General features: G+C 37.4%; 1 protein-coding gene across 1 annotated transcript in view; it reads right to left on the bottom strand.

Annotated features, from left to right (window-relative positions):
* Positions 1-20,859, bottom strand: part of MGMT (O-6-methylguanine-DNA methyltransferase) — a 212,744-nt gene that overhangs the window by 179,337 nt on the left and 12,548 nt on the right. Inside the window, exon 2 of the mRNA XM_081329111.1 lies at positions 15,034-15,066. Coding sequence (XP_081185237.1) covers positions 15,034-15,057 — 24 coding nt within the window. The 5' untranslated portion in view covers positions 15,058-15,066. The remainder of the gene's footprint in view (positions 1-15,033; positions 15,067-20,859) is intronic.

The following is a 20,859-nucleotide window of genomic DNA, read 5'->3' as shown; positions in this document are numbered from 1 at the left end:
CTGTCACTACCTCCATTTCTTCCCCATCTATTTGCCAGTAATTGAGAGGGCCGGATGCCATGATCTTGGTTTTCTTAATGTTAAGTTTCAAGCCAACTTTTGCACTCTCCTTCTTCACCTGCAACAAGAGGCTCTTTAGTTCTTCTTCACTTTCTGTCATTACAGTGGTATCATCTGCATATCTTAGGTTGTTGATATTTCTTCCAGCAATCTTAATTCCAACTTTTGATTCATCTAGCCCTGCCTTTCTCATGATGTGCTCTGCATATAAGTTAAATAGGCAGGGTGACAGTATACAGCCTTGCCGGACTCCTTTCCCAATTTTGAACCAATCAGTGGTTCCGTGTCCAATTCTCACTGTTGCTTCGTGGCCCACATATAGGTTTCTCAAGAGAGAAATAAGATGGTCTGGTACTCCCATCTCTTTAAGAACTTGCCACAGTTTGTTGTGATCCACACAATCAAAGGCTTTAGCATAGTCAATGAAGCAGAAATAGATGCTTTTCTGGAACTCCCTAGCTTTCTCCATGATCCAGCGTATGTTGGCAATTTGATCTCTAGTTCCTCTGCCTCTTCGAAATCCTGCCTGTACTTCTAATAGTTCTCGATCCACATACTACTGAAATCTAGCTTGTAGAATTTTAAGCATGAGAAATGAGTGCAATGGTGCGATAGTTTGAACATTCTTTGGCACTGCCTTTCTTTGGAAATGGAATGTAAACTGATATTTTCCAATCCTGTGGCCACTGTTGAGTTTTCCAAATTTGCTGGCAAATTGAGTGTAGCATTTTTACTGCATCGTCTTTTAAGATTTTGAATAGCTCAGCTGGAATACTGTCACCTCCAGTAGCTTTGTTGTTGCTCAGCTTTTCTAAGGCCCACTTCACTTCACATTCTAGGATGTCTGGCTCGAGGTCAGTGACCACCTCATTGTGGTTATCAGGGACATTAAGCTTATTCTTGTATAGTTCTTCTGTGTTCTTCTTTCCACCTCTTCTTAATCTCTTCTGCCTCTGTTAGGTCCCTGCCATTTTGGTCCTTTATCATGCCCATTTTTGCATTAAACGTTCCCTTCATCTCTCCTATTTTCTTGAAAAGATCTCTGGTCCTCCCTATTCTATTGTTTTCTTCTATTTCTTTGCACTGTTCATTTAAGAAGGCATTCTTATCTCTTCTAGCTATTCTCTGGAATTCTGCATTCAATTGGGCATATCTTTCTTTTTCTCCCTTGCCTTTTGCTTTCCTCCTTTCCTCAGCTATTTGCAAAGCTTCCTCAGACAGCCATTTTGCTTTCTTGCATTTCTTTTTCTTTGGGATGGTTTTGGTTGCTACCTGTTGTACAATGTTACGAACCTCTGTCCATAGTTCTTCAGGCACTCTGTCTATCAGATCTAATTCCTTAAATCTATTTGTCACCTCTACTGTATATTCAACAGGGATATGATTTAATTCATACCTGAGTGGCCTAGTGCTTTTCCCTACTTTCTTCAGTTTAAGCCTAAACTTTGCAATGAGAAGCTCATGGTCTGAGCCACAGTCAGCTCCTGGTCTTATTTTTACTGACTGTATAGAGCTTCTCCATCTTTGGCTGCAGAGCATACAGTCAATCTGATTTCTGTGTTGACCGACTGGTGATGTCCATGTGTAGAGCCGTCTATTGGGTTGTTGGAAAAGAGTGTTTGCTATGACCATCGTATTCTCTTGACAAAATTCTATCAGCCTGTGCCCTGCTTCATTTTGCACTCCAAGGCCAAACTTGCCTGTTATTCCGGTTATCTTTTGGCTTCCTACTTTAGCATTCCAATCCCCCATGATGATAAGAACATCATTTTTTGGTGTTAGTTCTATAAGGTGCTGTAGGGCTTCATAGAACCGGTCAATTTCATCCTCTTCAGCACTGGTGGTTGGGGCATAGACTTGGACTACTGTGATATTGAATGGTTTGCTGAGATCATTCTGTCATTTTGAGGATTGTATCCCAGTATTGCTTTTCCTACTCTTTTATTGACTATGAAGGCTACTCCATTCCTTCTGAGGAATTCTTGCCCACAGTAGTATACCTGATGGTCATCTGAATTAAATTCACCCATTCCTGTCCATTTTAGTTCGCTGATTCCTAAGATGTCGATGTTCAGTCTTGTCATCTCTTGTTTCACTACGTCCAGCTTGCCTTGATTTATTGATCTTACATTCCAGGTTCCAATGGAGAAAAAATCTCCATAGAGATTTTCTACAGCATTGGACTTTCCTTTCACCACCAGACACATCCACAGCTTAGCGTCCTTTCGGCTTTGGCCCAGTCGCTTCATTCTTTCTGGCGCTACTAGTACTAGCCCTCTGCTCTTCCCCAGTAGCATATTGGACGCCTTCCGACCTGAGGGGCTCATCTTCCAGCGTTATATCGTTTTGCCTTTTGGTACTGTCCATAGGGTTTTCATGGCAAAGATACTGGAGTGGGTTGCCATTTCCTTCTCAAGTGGATCACGTTTTGTCAGAACTCTCTGCTATGACCTTTCCGTCTTGGGTGGCCCTGCACGGCATAGCTCATAGCTTCATTGAATTACGCAAGCCCCTTCGCCACGACAAGGCAGTAATCCATGAAGGGGGTCCATATTTTAATCCATTTCAAAAGGTTAAATTTCCTGCTATATTTAACCATACAGAAAAACCATCCATTTTTCTTTCCTTTCAGTATGTCCACCATGATTGACAGCCTTTAAAGGATGATATCTGGATCTGGTACCAATCTTGTTTTCTCTCTAGGTGAACAATAGCAAAACATATATAGATGCTATTGCACTTTTAAAGTTTCATTTATTTTCAAAAAATATTTTTTAATATTAAGATTCAGCATTTTTCTGGCACAGCAATGAGTTTTGCTTTCTTTCCTGCGTTTAAATAGTTGCATGTATTTTTTGAGTGTACAGTCCAAAATCATAATCCCCATGAATAAATGGGATGAGGATTTAGCCATTTGTATTTGCTATTTCTACATTTATGTTGCTTTTGATGTCAACTTATTTTCTTTTATCTTAAAAGTAAAATGTTAAATCTTAATATTTATTTTTAATTGTCAGAGAACTGCATATTAAGAGGTACCATGCATAAGTAGCCAATAAATTATGTATTTAAATTTAATATCTATTGAAAATATGCCATCAAAGTTTTGTGTAAAGTCTGGAGACACATTATCAGACAATAAAAATGAGACCTCAGACAGTATTCTTGTTTTGCAGGATATTGACGTTTCCAAAATATAAGCATAAATTACAGTCATGCAGAATGTGGATATAAAGCAGATTTTCATATCTTAACATCTTTCAACACTTAGTATTCCTTTGACTATTGATACAGATTTTGAGATGAAATGTGATATGCAGTCTTTAGTCACATCCATATTGTATCATTACCATTATTATTATACACAAAAATGCATTTTCAGTTGAAAAGGCTGAATTTATGACTGACGCATCTGTAAAGATTTCTGTGTCTGAATTACTATGATTTATTTTTGAAAAGAAATGAAAAGATGATCGAAAATTTAAATTCAAAAGGTCTTTTAAAAAAAATACAGTCACAGTCACAAAAACCTTTGATAATCAACTATTTTTAAAATACAGAAATGCAACTTGCTAATGAGCCCAATAATTTTAAAAACACCTGATTAAAATAAAAATAGATTATGTTACTGACCTTTTCTTTCCAGGCATTACCTGGTTATATAAAAGTTCTAGAGAACTTTTACAATAACTATTAATTATATCATAATGAATTACAAACTCTAGACTAATTGACTCTGACTGATCTTGCAGGAAGAGGAACTTTTTGTAAGGGCAAACTGAATGATCCCATAAACAAAGAAAATACAGTACATTTTACCCTCACTTTCACCTCTTTTTAAGATATTTTCAAATTTTAAAAAGCTGACATAATGTTTTTTTAGAATTCTTTATTAATGTGAAGATATTTTCAAATCTTTCTGACAAGGTTTATTTTAATACGATGTAGTAATCAGTTCTGAAAGCCAAGTCAGTTGGAAACATGCCAAATACAATAGTTTCTAAATTTAGTATATGTATAGTCTACACTGTTTACTTATTTAGCTTGCTTATTTGCCATTCCTTACCAGAACCTTTGCGTGGTAAAATAGCATATTATTCAGACGTCCCAAGGACATATAAAAATATCAGGAATAATAAAAACCAAAACTCAAAAGTCACACATCCATGAAACCTATCTGCAATTGGAAAGCACTTTCCCCAGGAAAGGGAAGATCTTCACCATTTCCCTAAGGCCCAGGGGGAACAAGGTGAACAAATCTCTGCATGGAATGAAGAAAGAAAAAATGGGGGCAGCCACTGAAAATTTGCAAAAAACCTACTATTGAATTTTCAGCAAAGTTGAAAGTATCTACCATAGGGGGAAAAGGTAGGTTTTGCGTTTAAACAATGAGCACCCTTTATTTTCCCCACAGGGCCAGCTCTTCCGACCTTTGCTCTTTCCGCCGCGATCTGAAAACCTATTTATTTGAACAGGCCGGCCTGGTTTAAGGGTTTGGGGTATTTTTAATTATTTATTGTTAGGGCTTCATTAATTTAATTTTATTTTTAACTTTTGTAACTTTTGTAGTGCTTTTATTGCCCTGTACACCGCCCTGACTCCTTCGAGTGAAGGGCGGTATAGAAATTCAAATAATAATAATAATAATAATAATAATAATAATAATAATAATAATAATAATAATAATAATAATAATAATAATAAAAAAAATAAATAAAGTAGAAGAATCCGAATGACACTACCATACTGATTACATCATATTACTAAATCTGCCCATGTTCTGGATCATGGTTACTTCTTCCTTCCAGATAGGAAATAGTCTGCCATCTAAAATCTTTTATTTCCAATAGAAACTGTAGTCCTATCAGGATAATAATTTGGTTCTCAACACAACTAAGACCAAGGAGCTTATAGTAGATTACAGGAGGAATAGATCAGACATTCAGCCCCTAATCATCAGCGGAGACTGTGTGAAGTGGATGGCAAACTTTAGGTTTCTGGGTGTTACCATAAAGGAGGACCTGACCTGGAGTGCTCATGTTACTGCACTGATTAAGAAGGCTCAGCAGAAATTATATTTCTTGAGACTTCTCAGGAAATAACAACTGAATGAAAAACTGCTGGTGACCTTCTATCGTTGCTCCAGAGAGCATTCTAACCTATGGTTAGAATGACCCGCTTCAGCGGGTCATTATCACCACCCAGAGTTCCTGTTGTCTTAGGAAAGCTCAAAATATTCTTAAAGACTCATCTCATCCCAGACATTCTTTTTTTTTTAACTATTACCATCTGGCAGACTGTTAAATACCACTGCATAGTGCAACACTGAAGTGCAATATTAGGGGCAGTGCAAGGGTAAATAGAATGTGAAGGATGTGTGTATATAATGTATGGTCTTATTTGTGGTTTTTGTCCCAGTCCCAAAGAAAACTGCAGTTGAGTGCCTGAATGACTACAGACCTGTTGCATTAACGTCTGTAGTCATGAAATGCTTCGAAAGACTGGTTCTCCAACATCTTAGGACATGCCTCCCACTGGACTTCGACAAACATCAATTTGCCTACAGGGGGAACAGGTTGACAGCTACTGCTCTACACTCTGTAGCAAGCCATCTTGAGAAACCTGGAAGCTATGTCAGGATGCTTTTTGTTGATTACAGCTCGGCTTTCAACACCATTTTGCCGAGCACTCTCATTGAAAAGCTGACTGACTTGAAGTTTTCCCCCTCCATCTGCAATTGGATTCAAGACTTTCTCAGGGACTGGTTACAAACAGTGAGGGTCGGGTCTGTTTTATCCACCCCCCCTGAAGCTTTGCACCGGCTCGCCACAGGGCTGCATTCTTAGCCCCTACCTGTACTCATTGTACACATATGATTGTGTATCGTCCAACCCATCTACTGCGATAATTAAGTTCGCAGATGATACCACCATAGTGGGTCTTATTACAGGTGGAGATGAGACACCATACAGGGGAGAGGTACAAAAACTATCCATATGGTGTTTCAACAACAACTTGCACCTGAACATCGGCAAGATGAAAGAGATGGTGCTAGACTTCCGGAGGAAAAAAGAGGAACTTGCCCCACTTTACATCGGGGAGGGGCTGTGTGGACAGTTTCCTCCTTTAAATTTCTTGGAGTCTACCTCTGTGAAGATCTTACCTGGAAAGTCAATACAACCCAGGTGGCCAGAAAGGCCCAACAGAGACTCCACTTCCTCAGGGTCTTGCGGAAGAACAGGGTAGAACAACGGCTAATGACCCTCTTTTACCAGTCTACTATAGAGAGCGTCCTCTCGTATGGTATTGTGGTTTGGTATGCTGGTCTGACAGCCGCGGATAGGAAAGCATTACAGAGGGTGGTGAGCACAGCACAAGACATTGTGGGCTGTCCCCTGACACCACTGGATGACATCGCCAGGGCTCGCTGCCTTGGAAGAGTGAGGAAAATTCTCAGGGATGACTCACACCCTGGTCAGTATCTCTTTACTCTCCTACCATCAGGTAGGAGATATAGGAGTATAGCCAGCTGTACCAACAGGCTGAAGAACAGCTTTTATCCATGGGCTGTTAGGCTCTTGAACGGGAAATAATTTTATAAACTTTATGCATGATTGACTTGCGAGGCCGGTGTGTTGTGCAATTAGCTCACATGGTGTAATAAGATGGAGGGTTTGTTGTCACTGTGAGTTGTGAGGGGGGCACGAAGGGAGGCTCAGCCAGTCTCAATCTATACATGGTTGTACTTTGACAATAAAGGTTCATTCATTTTACTTGTGTGTAGTGTGCACTGTGAAAAGCATTTAATTTTTTTTGTGATTTACACAATGACAATATATTCTATTCTATTAATAAAAAAGTCTTAATATGTATAACTTTGCTCTGCTGTGAATCAACTCATCTATTGTATCACTTGTTTCTATGTGTTTTTATTCACTTAATTTTGAACCTCTTGAAACTACCAATCCTATTTTTTCCCCGTTTTCAAATTCTTTTTTTTTATTAGTTTTACAAAAACAAAATTTTACAATATATTCCCAAATCCCTCCCACCCCAAACCCACCCACTTCCCCCCCCACTTCCTAGAGCTAAATACAGGATTATAGTTACAATAATCATATTCTAAATAAAAATTATGCATAATATACAATTAACCAAATTCATAATGCGCTTTAACTCTCTTTTAACATAACTACAAACAACATACCAATAACAATATCCCACTAAAATCTACTCATAAGCTAAATGGAACTTTTTAGTCCCATATTTGTTTTGAATATAATTTATCCATCTCCTCCAAACTGAAATATATCTTTCCTGTGAATGATCTTTCAAATAAGCAGAAATCTTAGACATTTCTGCAAGATTCGAAACTTTAAACACCCATTCTTCTACAGTATAGTGGGCAAACTATCCTTCTTCCAATATTGTCCCACCAGTAACCGTGCTGCTGTTATCATGTTCAACATCAAGTTAGTTTCTTTAACATCACAATCTACAACAATACCCAATAAAAACAATTGCGGAGAAAACTTTATCTTTCTCTTAAAAATCTTTTGAATCGTTTTCAAATTCTTCAAAGCCTCTCCCTCTCCACTTTATATTTCTAAGAAAGATTTTATTGCTCTTTTGTTTATTAAATGCAGCTAAATCTTTCTACTTTATCCCATATATTCAACTTTTTTGTAGAATTTGCCTGATCTGTCCAATCTAAACCTTTACCAAACAATGTCACTTCTGTAATTCTGGATAATATCCAGGAGATTTCCTACAGTAAACATTCACAAGGCATCTTTTCACTCCACCCATATATAGACAATGGGTATAAACAATTAATTTTGCACAATCTTGGTGACATTAAACATTTAACTGTGGTTTGTGGCTCACAACAGGCCCAGTTCTAAGTAATCATTTCTGATTCTACAAGGATATAAAGCAGTCTTTCTGTCTTCATCAGGTACCCAGAAAAACCAAGCACAGCTGACAATGCCCAACATGCTGAAAGCTCATCATGGATTTTAAGGGATATCAAGAAGAGAAGAAACTAATTAAAGTTGAAATATCCTGAATATAATCTTTATCTGTTGACTCAGCTCAAGAGATTAAATCCCTATATACTTGGTTATATGAGAGAAAGAAAGAGATTAGTGATCCCTTCCCAGCTGTTAAGGAGCAATACCTGAATATAGATTTCTTGTGGGAAACCATAAGAGAACACAAACATGTGATTGGAATGATGTCAGTTCCCAAAAGACATCAATTCAAACTTATACAGAAAGAAAGACATCTCCATACTTCTATATACACCAGAGATAATATAACAGCATGATACCTTTATTAGTGCCCAAAGCAGAAGAATAATGGACTACAGTATTTCATCCCAGCAAGGAAAGTAGAAACACTGTGGATATGTACTATTTCTAACCTGTTAAATTAACATACCTTTTCTATGAATTCAGTATTTCCATTCTGTATCTATAAAGAACTGCCATCAGTTGACCCAAGGTCTTAAATGATTATATAACCTGCAAGTCATTTTGTTAATAGTTCAGACATATTATTTAATTTAATAAAATAAATAAAATAAATAAAATAATTATTCTGTTTTGTCATAATTCATATAATTCATATTGTATTTAGTTACTTGTTCATGTCCGTTGTTGTTCACCCTGTTGATCCATGACTGTTGTGCAAGGTTCACCACCAGCCATATTGTGAAGTATGTGGATGATGCAACAGTAGTGGGCCTTATTCGGGATGACAATGAGGATGCTTACCCCAAAGAGGTAGAGGGTTTGGTAAACTAGTGTAATAAAAATAGCCTTGTTTTATATGTTGGAAAAACGAAATAGATCATTGTCGATTTCAGAAAAGGCAGGCACAGCCACACTCTTCTGTGCATTAATGATTCACTTGTGGAGGTGGTTAACTGCATCAAGTTTCTGGGTCTGAAGCTAATAAATTGGTTGCTCAACGCGTCACTGGTAAAGCAGGCATAGCAATGCCTGCATTTTCTACATTGCATGAGAAAAGTACACTTTCCTTCCCCTGTCCTTAATACTTTTTATAGAAGGACGATCAAGAGCATCCTGTCATATTGCATTACAGTCTGGTTTGGAAGCATTACTGCTTCAGACAGAAAGGCAGTGCAGAGTGGCAAGGATGACAGAAAAGTTCACTTCCTTCTATTCAGGACACAGCATATAAGCAATGCTTGAGAAGGGTCCACAGTGTTGCCTGGACGTTACACGTCCTTTCCACAACCTGTTTTCCTTGTTACCTTCTGGGAAGAGGTTTAGTGGTATCCGAAGCAGAACATCCAGATTCAGTCAGTCACAGTTTTGTTCCATATAGCATCAACCCCTTGTGAACTCTCAAACTTATATATATAAGTTATATATATATATATATATCATCCATATAGCATCAACCCCTTGTTTTAGGTTTGTAAATAGTTGTTTTTATTGTTTTTACTATTTTAGCAAAAAACAGCTGTTTGATATTCCTCCCGGAGAATTTTATACTGATATATATACACGCACATACATACATACATACACCTACGCAGACACACAACTGCAGAGATATATAGAAAGGGAAATATCTAATTTGGCAAAAGCAAATGTGGAAAAGTTTTTAGAATAGTGTCCATCGCCACCTCATGTTTGCACTTCGCAACCATTCAGTATCAGCTGCCATGAACTTTAGGGTGGCTGGACAGAAGGGGAGATGGTTCAATGGAAACAAAACTTCACTAGATAGAAGGGGAGATGCTTCAAGGGAAACGAAACTTCACTGTATCTCTCTGAGATGGACTTCAAGGACCATCGGCTAGGAATGGAATGCAGCTGCATACCAAATCTATGACTGAAATGATCTTATTTGAATGTGATTGGACGTGGGGGCACAGTGATGGGAGGCAACTAAGGGAGGGAAAAGTTATACTTGGGAGATTTTGGTGCACGATTTTCAGTTTTGGCTATAGATTACTGAAATTCACGTGACTTCTAGTAAACTATACCTTTCTCAATAAATGGAGTTAAGGATTGTTCATACTTAGAGGTTCAACCTGAGGCAGGTCTTACAGACTAGTATCTGAATAATTGTAGAGGAATAAACAAATAGTATAATGTGTTATTTTAAAAAAGCAAATGTAATTATCAGATATAATAATTGCTTCCATTCTCTACATCAGTGACCAAGTATTTAACAGAAAGTCATACAGAAGGAGGTCAACACCTGTCCTATATCAGCCCAATGCTCAGGCCACAAAATAATAAATTACTGAAAGCACATTCCAATTCAATGTTAGTTAAAGATCTCTGGAATCAATTACCCAGAAAAATCGCATGTTCCTTGGCACTTAATGGCCAAATACCTCTTTTTATCTGAATCATTCTATGAACCAAAAGGAACAAAGAGAAGGAGAGGTGGCAACAGCATATTTGGGCTAATGAATTTTCTTCCTTTTATTCTAGACCTTTGCTCTCTTTTCTTCCTAAAAAAAATCAACATAATGAAATGGGACACTCCCTATAGTGCCCCTACATAAAAAATTGCATATTTTATCAGAGGTTTGGTTGAAGATAAGGAAGACAGTTTCTACTTTACCAATTCTCCATTTTATTATTTCACAGTTCTCCAATTCTGTAAGAATTTTCACAATGACTGGGGACAGGAAAGGAAGTCATTTTGTCAGCAGAACTCAGAATTCTAAATTCAAATAAGATTTTCCAGTTCACTGACAGAGGAAAAATATCAGTATTTATACATGACTTTTTAAGCCAGCATGAATCAACATATATTAGTATTTTCATTTTTCCTTATTAGTTATTCTGAAGAATTTTTTTTCAAAACCCAAGGTTACCTTATTTCCACAGCATATAAAATTCAACACCATGTCTCTTAGTGGGGAAGGATTGAAAAACTTTAGCAGAAAGAGGTGAGTTCTTCAGCAGTCAAGAAGCAAGGATGAAGACAAAGCTGCTAGATATTTTAAAACAAAATGACAAAAAGGACTAGGCAGTTATGACAGCTGGTACTCCATCCACAGAGAAGTACAACTATTCTGCAATGATATTCTGGCTGTTTTCACTAACAGCCTGTCCTATGTTCCAAAACATCCTTTTTTAATCAAATGAACTGTCATCATAGCTACAAAACCAACAACTTTTGTAAATGCCTTGACTGTCAAATTTGTCATTTAATCATCAGAAGTGGGCATATGTTCCAAATCAACAATGAAACGAAAGCAGTAATAATTCCCTCATTTAAGGAAAATGTATTTGTTGACCAACTCCAGAGTGACAGCCGTATTCCATGGTTCAGTGCCCACTACAAGCTGGTCACTTGAGGGCAGAAGACATGTTTAATTGAAATAAAACACATCCACATTAAGCAAAATATACAATCTTTTTTTTGAAGAAGTCTGTTAAGAAATACTTGAACTATAACAATTACAAGGCATAATTCTATTTTTATATCATATGCTTTAAAATAGTAAAACTGGTATGTTCTACTACTAAAGGAAAAAGTTAAATTGTAAGTAGGTTAAAATCCATGAATTCCTCAACCTGGAGATCAGGAAAAGAAAAACTGACTCAAAAAAGACAAAAAAATATCTAAAAGAGGAAAGCCTCGTTAAATATTTTTGACAAGTGAGCTGATGAGCAAAGTCTGAAAGTCTGCACAATTTAAACTTTACAACGTTCTGTCTGTACTTCTTTAAAAGTGCAATTCTTTATGGAAAATGTTGGGATTGAAGGACTTATAGCAGGGATGTCAAACTCAATTTCATTGAGGGGCCGCATCAGCATTGTGGTTGCCCTTGGGGGGACAGGTGGGTGTGGCCAGGGTGGGTGCGGCCAACTGGGTGGGCATGGCCAGCTCTACATCATTCACGTCAAGGGTATCTATGGGGGCCTGGGCAGGAGTGGGACAGATCTGGCAGAAGGAGATGGGACCAGGGCAAGTGCCAAGGCATGGTCCACTGGAGGAGCCCCTGGGCCTTGTGTTTGACATGTCTGACTTATAGTATTTGGTGGAATTTTCATGTAAAGTAGTTGCAACAGTCTTCCAAAGAATTAGCCAAGCTAGAGTAATATACTATAGAGAAGGAAATATCTGCATACCATTTTATACCATCTCCCACAAAGAACCGTATTTCTCTCAATAACACAACATCATACCAACCCAAAATATAGCAATGTTCTAATTCATGCTTAAAATCTATGAATTCTCCAATATGGAGATCAGCAGAACATAAACATCACAGAAAAGCAAACAACCAAGAGAGAAAAAGAGAAAAAAGCATTGTCTAAAAGCTTTGACAAGTAAGCTACTGAGCACATTTTCTAGGGGATGTCTAAGGGATAAGGAAGAACAGCCCTTTGCATTGTCTAATATTATGTACATAAGTCTTCAACAAAAGGTAAAGGATATGGTATAATTTAATCTCAATGATATCAACATATGCTACTGCTGCAGACAATCACAAATCTCTCTTTGTCTTTTCTTTTTACTCTTCACGGAACGTTCTCCCACAGGAACAATATCTATCTAAAATCCATGTTTTGTACTGCCCAAACTCACTCCATGATCACTAGAAATGAGCATAGCACTTCCAAAAACCAATTGTTTTCCAGACATGAAAACAGAATGGCAAAGCAAATTATATATAATATTCTTATATTGAAATGGACAAAATTTCACAGAACAGTTTTTCATGTTAGTTGACAAGCTCAAATCAGAACAAACTAAGAGAAAAGGCAACTAGGCATAACACAATAAAAGATATTACCTTCACAATGTATTATTGCTGCCAATTATATCATTTCAGCTTAATTTCAAAAGCACAATCACACTCAACTGTAAGTTTCTTTTTTAAATTTCAAACTGTATTACATTAAGGCAATAACTCACCTTCCAGCTATAATATTGGTCTCTCTTATTGCAAAAATACATTTCATAAATACTTCATTGACAAGTCAAGCTAATTCAGGTTAATTTTATTGTATTTTGGTGCTATCACACATTTGTGTGCAATTACCTCTATAATTTTATTGCTACACCAGAAAATAATCATACCAATTATTTGAAAAAGAAAGCATATAAATTCTAAGTCACAGTTGCTGGCATTTTTGATAAAATAGCAGCTTTATCTCTGAAAGTGGCAGGGACATCAGATAAATCATGCATCAGTCAAGTGCAGCTGACCCCCAAGTGCATTGCACAATATCAGAAGTGCTTCAAAAGAAACTTTCCTGGATCATCCATCATCCTCCATAATACTAAAATAGCTACAACTGAAAAGTCAGAACTAGAGAATAATAGTAATAATAATCCGTCCAAACAATATCTTTTATTAACAATATTTTTCTTTAACTAATCTAAGACACACTTAAATCTGCTCGTAAGCAAATAAAACAATTGCCATTGTCAAAACAGATTCAGACAATTGTTCTACAACTGTACTCTATATAACATATACGAAATCTTATGCTAAAATAAATTGTATATTTCTAGGATATCTGCTAATCTTAAAGAGACTGATCACATATCTCCAAAAAATGAAAATACATGTTCTGAATTGTATATGATATGCAGGTGGCTATCAATACCACAAAATTAAGTGTGAGGGAGTTTATACTAAGCCTGCATTTTGAAGAAGCTTTGTATATCCTCTCCACTGTAGGAAAATATATAATGACAGCCATATTAGTAAGATTAAATTATGGAAAACAGTTTATTTGCAACTGTAGCTTCCACAAATAAAAGGGAAGAAGACTTATGTATTCTTCTATAACACTTGGTGGCCTCTTAAAATGGTATTTTCCCTTGCCTAAGAATACTAGAGCTAGGACAAAATTTTCAGTAGATTCTGCAAGCCATTACTGATCAGCAATAATAGACTAAACCTGATTACTCTAATTGTACATGCATACTTTATATTATTGTACAATATAAACTAATTGTGCCTTCGTCTCTAAGAGTGAAACATAATGGGGAAATTTAAATATGTTTTCTAACTTTTCATGGATTTAAGTGAGGGAAACATATGAATAGGCATTTAGACAACATTACAATTCATTATGACTACTGTCTACAGTCAAAAATATTAAAATAAATTGTAATAAAAAATGCTATAATTTCAGATTAATCATTTTTCTTCTTTTGAAGTGTGGAATTGGAGAAGGCTTACCTTAAATCAGGGGTGTCAAACTGCCAGTCCACGGGCCGGATGTGTCACGCCAAAACTGCACCCACCCCATTGCCGGCAATGGAAAAAAAGTCGCAATACGTCATGTCACGACACATCACGTGACATTGTGTATTTGACACCTGTGCCCTAAATCATGCCAATCTGTCAAATAAATTAAAAGGCAAATACTCCCATAACTGCTGGATTTGTCTTTGAGGGAGGGAAAGAAAAGAATATTTTTCAAATAATCTATTCATACTTTATGATTTTGCTAATGTATTCTGCAACTTAAATGGGACATCAGTTGCTATGTTGGTGTTTGATAAACATTTGTTAAAATATAGTGTTCTATTGAATTTATACATCCATTAAAGATACAGAGTATCAAACACTATACATGGATTCACAATATCAATGTGAGGACAAAACTTTAGGTTTTATTTCTTTTGCTTTTTAAGAGGAAGATTAATCTAGTCACAGAAGGGCAGAAGAAGCTCAGTTAACCCTAAAAGTACAGCAATGTTCAATTAGGTTATGCTCTGTGGAAGATAGATATGTGATGCAGAAAGGTCTACTGCTGCCTGTTACCAACCATGACAGACTTACTGAGATTTACAATGCAGCATCAATCTTGTCGACTGGATTTTTAACACTGACTGCTGGACACTAGGGAAGGATGCCAACTTTGTTATGTGAATTCTTTTCCAACATTATTACTTTGTGTGTGGACTTAAATGCACTATTTTTCTCCCCCCACCCTTGCAACAGCTTACTTGTTTATGCAGTTCTGAAGCCATGTCAAATGCCTAAGAGAAAAGAAAAGAATGAAACTTATTAGGAAAAAAAACCCACAAAAGCATTCATTTATAAGCAGCTATATACAAAAATGGCATGGCTCATAGTATGCCTTTTTTTATCATATACAAACTCTTGAAAAGCTGGCTCCACATTTTACAGCCTGAGACAAAAAATGGGGATTTCTTTTCTATTGAGCAAACAGGAATTTTGAAGTTCAGCAGGTCATTTATCATCTGCAATGAGTCATAATCAACAAATGACTATATGAAGCTTTCTCTCATCACTTGTCCTGTGAAATAGAAATCCACAGGAAAAAAACGTAACTTAAGATCTATTCAAAAACCTGTAAAAATAGTGCATTCCAGCTACATATATATATCACAGTGGGTGTTGGCGGGTGGGCAGAGATCGACCCCGAGGCCTCTCATTTATGGAGTTCCTCAGGGGTCGGTCCTCTCACCTCTCCTGTTTAACATCTATATGAAGCCGCTAGGTGAGATCGTCCGTGGTTTTGGAGTGGGATATCATCAGTATGCTGATGACACCCAGCTTTTCATCTCGACCCCAAACCACACCAGTGATGCCCTCGATGTGATGTCCCGTTGCCTGGAAGCGGTCCGGGAATGGATGGGGAGGAACAGGCTTCAACTCAACCCGGACAAGACTGAATGGCTGTACATACCGGCATGTCAGGAAATTCAGATTATTCCATCTCTTAATATTGGGGGCGAGTTATTACCCCCCGTAGATAAGGCTCGCAATCTGGGTGTCCTCTTAGATTCACAGCTCTCCTTAGAAGATCATATAGGAGCTGTGACTAGAGGGGCCTTCGCCCAGGTTCGTCTGGTGCGCCAGTTGCGACCCTATCTGGACCTGGATGCCTTACGTACAGTCACCCATCCACTTGTGACCTCTCGTCTAGACTACTGCAACGCTCTTTACTGTACATGGGGCTGCCCTTGAGAACCACTCGGAAGCTTCAGCTGGTACAGAGTGCAGCTGCACGAGTTCTTTTGAGGGTCTCCCAATACTCCCATATTACACCTCTGCTCCGTGAGCTGCACTGGCTTCCAGTTACCTTCCGAGTGAAATTCAAGGTGCTGGTGATGACATACAAAGCCCTACATGGCATGGGTCCGGATTACCTACGGGAGCACCTACTGCCGGCGTCAACGTCCCTCCGTCCTATACGTTCCCACAGAGAGGGCCTCCTCAGGGTACCACCGGTCAGAGAATGTCGGCTGGTGACCCCCAGGGGGAGAGCATTCTCGGTGGGTGCACCAATCCTTTGGAACGGCTTACCAGCTGAACTCCGGATGGCCCCCGACCTTCGCTCCTTCCGGCGTGATCTAAAAACTTATCTATTCGAACAAGCCGGCCTGGCCTGATGGAGTTGGGTTTTAAAATTATTTATCTAATGTATTCTTATTTTATTGCCCTGTACACCGCCCTGAGTCCTCTAGGAGAAGGGTGGTATATAAATCAAATAAATATATATATATATATATATATATATATATATATATATATATATATATATATATATATATATATATATATATATATATATACACACACACACACACACACACACACACACACACATACACACATCTATCCATTATTTCTAATTTCTCTCACTCAAGGGCAGAATGATTTAGATCGGTTTACTGATCAGCTATCTACATCCTGGTCAAAGTTATCATTTGGAACTCAGCTCCATTTATTTCAGCAAAACCTATTTTAAAGTAACGTGTTTTTATTATGGTGGTCTAAAACGCTGATAGAAAACGATGAACAAGCTCAATATTAAAGAACTTATCTGATCTGTCCCTCTAAAACTATTTTCTGGTGAGATATCATGCCCTACCAGTTTGCAGTTACAACAACCTAAGTAACAATGAAAAATCTAGATTAGCTTCATTTTGTTTGCTTGAGGCCTTTTCTTTGCTAATTCAGACACGTATACACAGGGAATATTCTCAGATCTTAATTAGAGGGGTGGGGATGTTGAATTTTTAACAAATGGACTTCTCCCAAGTGTTTTAGTTAAATGTGTGTTAAAAATAAAGAGCTCTGAACAGCCTCTTTCAATCATACTAACCCAATTTAGTACAGGTAATGTGACCAGACAAGACCTAGTTTTCTAAAATAAAAGGGGGAAGCCTATTATTTTTAAAATTGAGATAATCTATTGTTTATAGATATTTAATTAAGTACGCTTTCTACAAAGAAAATTATTTGCAAAAATAAACTCACAATATTCATTTTCTTTTAATCACAAATTTTAAATTTTGCTACCAATAAGTACTGATTAATTTACTGACATAACTTTATTTTTATCAACCATCATAGCTTCTGCTTCTTTAAAGGTTAATTTTAAAATAATTGTAATTTTAAGGTAATTGTAATTGTCACTAATTGTTTCTTTTAATGCACTAATTTACCAGTGATATTATGTAGGTGAAAATAGTGTCTGACTTTTGAAATAAAACATGCAAAATCTTAGAATCTAGATTAAGAAATTATGCTATGATTTTTCAATTCAACAGGTTGATCAAGCTTTCTCTCCTCATCATGGGTTCATTTTTATATCTCTAAAACCTATAAAACATATCATAGATAAACGAATAGAAATTTCAGAAATCAAGCAGAATTAAAGTAGGCTGCTTTGCCTTCCAACTTTTCTATTGATTTCCAAAGAAAAGCAGCATTTCGAATTTCACCAAGTCTACTCTTCAGTTGAAACACTGGATGCAGGTATGTTTAGGGCAATGGAAGACTACTTGAAGCCAATAGAGAAAAAAATTATTTCAAAAACATGGGAAAGAATTTTCAACTATTTTATTATTAATATTTTTTTATGATACATTGGAAGATTTAGTGGCCCATGAAATGTTTACATTCTGATTTGCTAAAATGTTATGAAAATAGTTATGGGAAACATTATGAAATATAACTATACATCTTTCTATATTTTCAAACATGAAATTTAAATGTTCTATGTTGGCTGACATACAAGGAGACATTCAAATTATTATCCTTCTCTGCATTCAGAAAAGAGTATGTGAATTTCAACTGAAGAATTTGTATGTAGGATACTTATAAAAGATTTATTTTCCCACTCTGCATTTTGAAAAAGCTGCAGAAAGATAATTTGTTCCCCTTTTTTGCTAATACAATGTAAAAGTATGAATGAGTCACAAGAGTTATGAAAAATATAGACTTAGTTCTCACAAAATTCTTGGGCTGTATTAATGAAGCTCACAGGAACAAAACATTCTCTATAATATTTAAGGGAGAAGCCAAAATTCCCTAACAGAACATACATGATACCAAATTAAACATATTTAAAAATATAAAATTACAATATACAATAAAAAGACATATGTATCAAGTTCTACCTAAGACCTTGCAAAACCACTCTCACTTAAAGTAGATAGTATTACCTAGGCAGAGTCTATCCTAATGTAAGGCAGCTTTCTAAAACACAATTTTTCCCTGAAGAAAAAAATAGATCAGAAGAACTATCATGGGATGGTAGAATGAAAAATCTTGAAAGTACAAGAATCCTGAACAAGGCACTGAACACTACAATACTTTGTTTGAGAGCCTATCTATCTATGCAAATCTTCCAGTGTGTATATACAGGACATAGGAATCATTATGGGAATGTTGAAAACAGGAAAGAATATTTAATGTTATCAGTATCATGCAATAGAAAGTCATAATCTGTCTTTAGCCCTTTCATTGGCTAAAAGGTCACAGACACTTTAGCATCTGACATTGCTAGTCCTAGCTCCAAGAATTCTGCTGTTATTTGGATGAGTCTGAGTACATTCTCTGCTAGTAGATCAAAAGCGGAGATTGGAATATGTTCCAAAGCAAGCTGCTGCTTCTATTGCAGTTAGATATTAGACGTGCCTTAGCTTGCCACTAAGAGAAGATCCCAGCATGAGAGAAAAAGAAAAGTATTTGTTGTTAGCTACGAAGTCGTGTCCGACCCATCGCGACCCCATGGACAATGTTCCTCCAGGCCTTCCTGTCCTCTACCATCTTCTGAAGTCCATTTAAGCTCACGCCTACTGCTTCAGTGACTCCATCCAGCCACCTCATTCTCTGTCGTCCCCTTCTTCTCTTGCCCTCAGCCTTTCCCAGCATTAGGCTCTTCTCCAGTGAGTCCTTTCTTCTCATTAGGTGGCCAAAGTATTTGAGTTTCACCTTCAGGATCTGGCCTTCTAAAGAGCTGTCAGGGTTGATCTCCTCTAGGACTGACCGCTTTGATCGCCTTGCAGTCCAAGGGACTCGCAGGAGTCTTCTCCAGCACCATAGTTCAAAGGCCTCAATTCTTTGGCGCTCAGCCCTTCTTATGGTCCAACTTTCACCGCCATACATTGCAACTGGGAAGACCATAGCCTTGACTATATGCACTTTTGTTGACAGGGTGATGTCTCTGCTTTTTAGTGTGCTGTCTAGATTTGCCATTGCTTTCCTCCCCAGGAGCAAGCGTCCTTTAATTTCTTGGATACAGTCCCCATCTGCAGTGATCTTGGAGCCCAGGAAAATAAAATCTGTCACTACCTCCATTTCTTCCCCATTTATTTGCCAGGAATTAAGAGGGCCGGATGCCATGATCTTGGTTTTCTTAATGTTAAGTTTCAAGCCAACTTTTGCACTCTCCTTCTTCACCTGCAACAAGAGGCTCTTTAGTTCTTCTTCACTTTCTGTCATTAGAGTGGTATCATCTGCATATCTTAGGTTGTTAATATTTCTCCCAGCAATCTTAATTCCAACTTTTGATTCATCTAGCCCTGCCTTTCTCATGATGTGCTCTGCATATAAGTTAAATAGGCAGGGCGACAGTATACAGCCGTCGGACTCCTTTCCCAATTTTGAACCAATCAGTGGTTCCGTGTCCAGTTCTCACTGTTGCTTCTTGACCCGCATATAGTATTCTCAAGAGACAAATAAGACGGTCTGGTACTCCCATCTCTTTAAGAACTTGCCACAGTTTGTTGTGATCCACACAATCAAAGGCTTTAGCATAGTCAATGAAGCAGAAGTAGATGTTTTTCTGGAACTAGCTTTCTCCATGATCCAGACGGTCTGCATCATCTTTTAAGATTTTGAATAGCTCAGCTGGAATACTGTCACCTCCACTAGCTTTGTTGTTGCTCAGTTTTTCTAAGGCCCACTTCACTTCACATTCTAGGATGTCTGGCTCGAGGTCAGTGACCACCTCATTGTGGTTATCAGGGACATTAAGCTTATTCTTGTATAGTTCTTCTGTGTAATCTTTCCACCTCTTCTTAATCTCTTCTGCCTCTGTTAGGTCCCTGCCATTTTGATCCTTTATCATGCCCATTTTTGCATGAAACGTTCCCTTCATCTCTCCAATTTTCTTGAAGAGGTCTCTGGTTCTCCCTATTCTATTGTTTTCTTCTATTTCTTTGCACTGTTCATTTAAGAAAGCATTCTTATCTTTTCTAGCTATTCTCTGGAATTCTGCATTCAATTGGGCGTATGTTTCTTTTTCTCCCTTGCCTTTCGCTTCCCTCCTTTCCTCAGCTATTTGCAAAGCTTCCTCAGACAGCCATTTTGCTTTCTTGCATTTTTTTCTTTGGGATGGTTTTAGTTGCTACCTCTTGTACATTGTTGAGAACCTCTGTCATAGTTCTTCAGGCACTCTATCAGATCTAATTCCTTAAAGCTATTTGTCACTTCTACTGTATATTCAACAGGGATATGATTTAATTCATACCTGAGTGGCCTAGTGCTTTCCCCTACTTTCTTCAGTTTAA

The sequence above is a fragment of the Vipera berus genome (assembly GCF_964194415.1).
Source record: "Vipera berus genome assembly, chromosome: 5".
Taxonomy (NCBI): Eukaryota; Metazoa; Chordata; class Lepidosauria; order Squamata; family Viperidae; genus Vipera; species Vipera berus.
The sequence above is the reverse complement of the archived record's forward strand: the minus strand, read 5'-3'. Positions and strand labels throughout refer to the sequence as shown.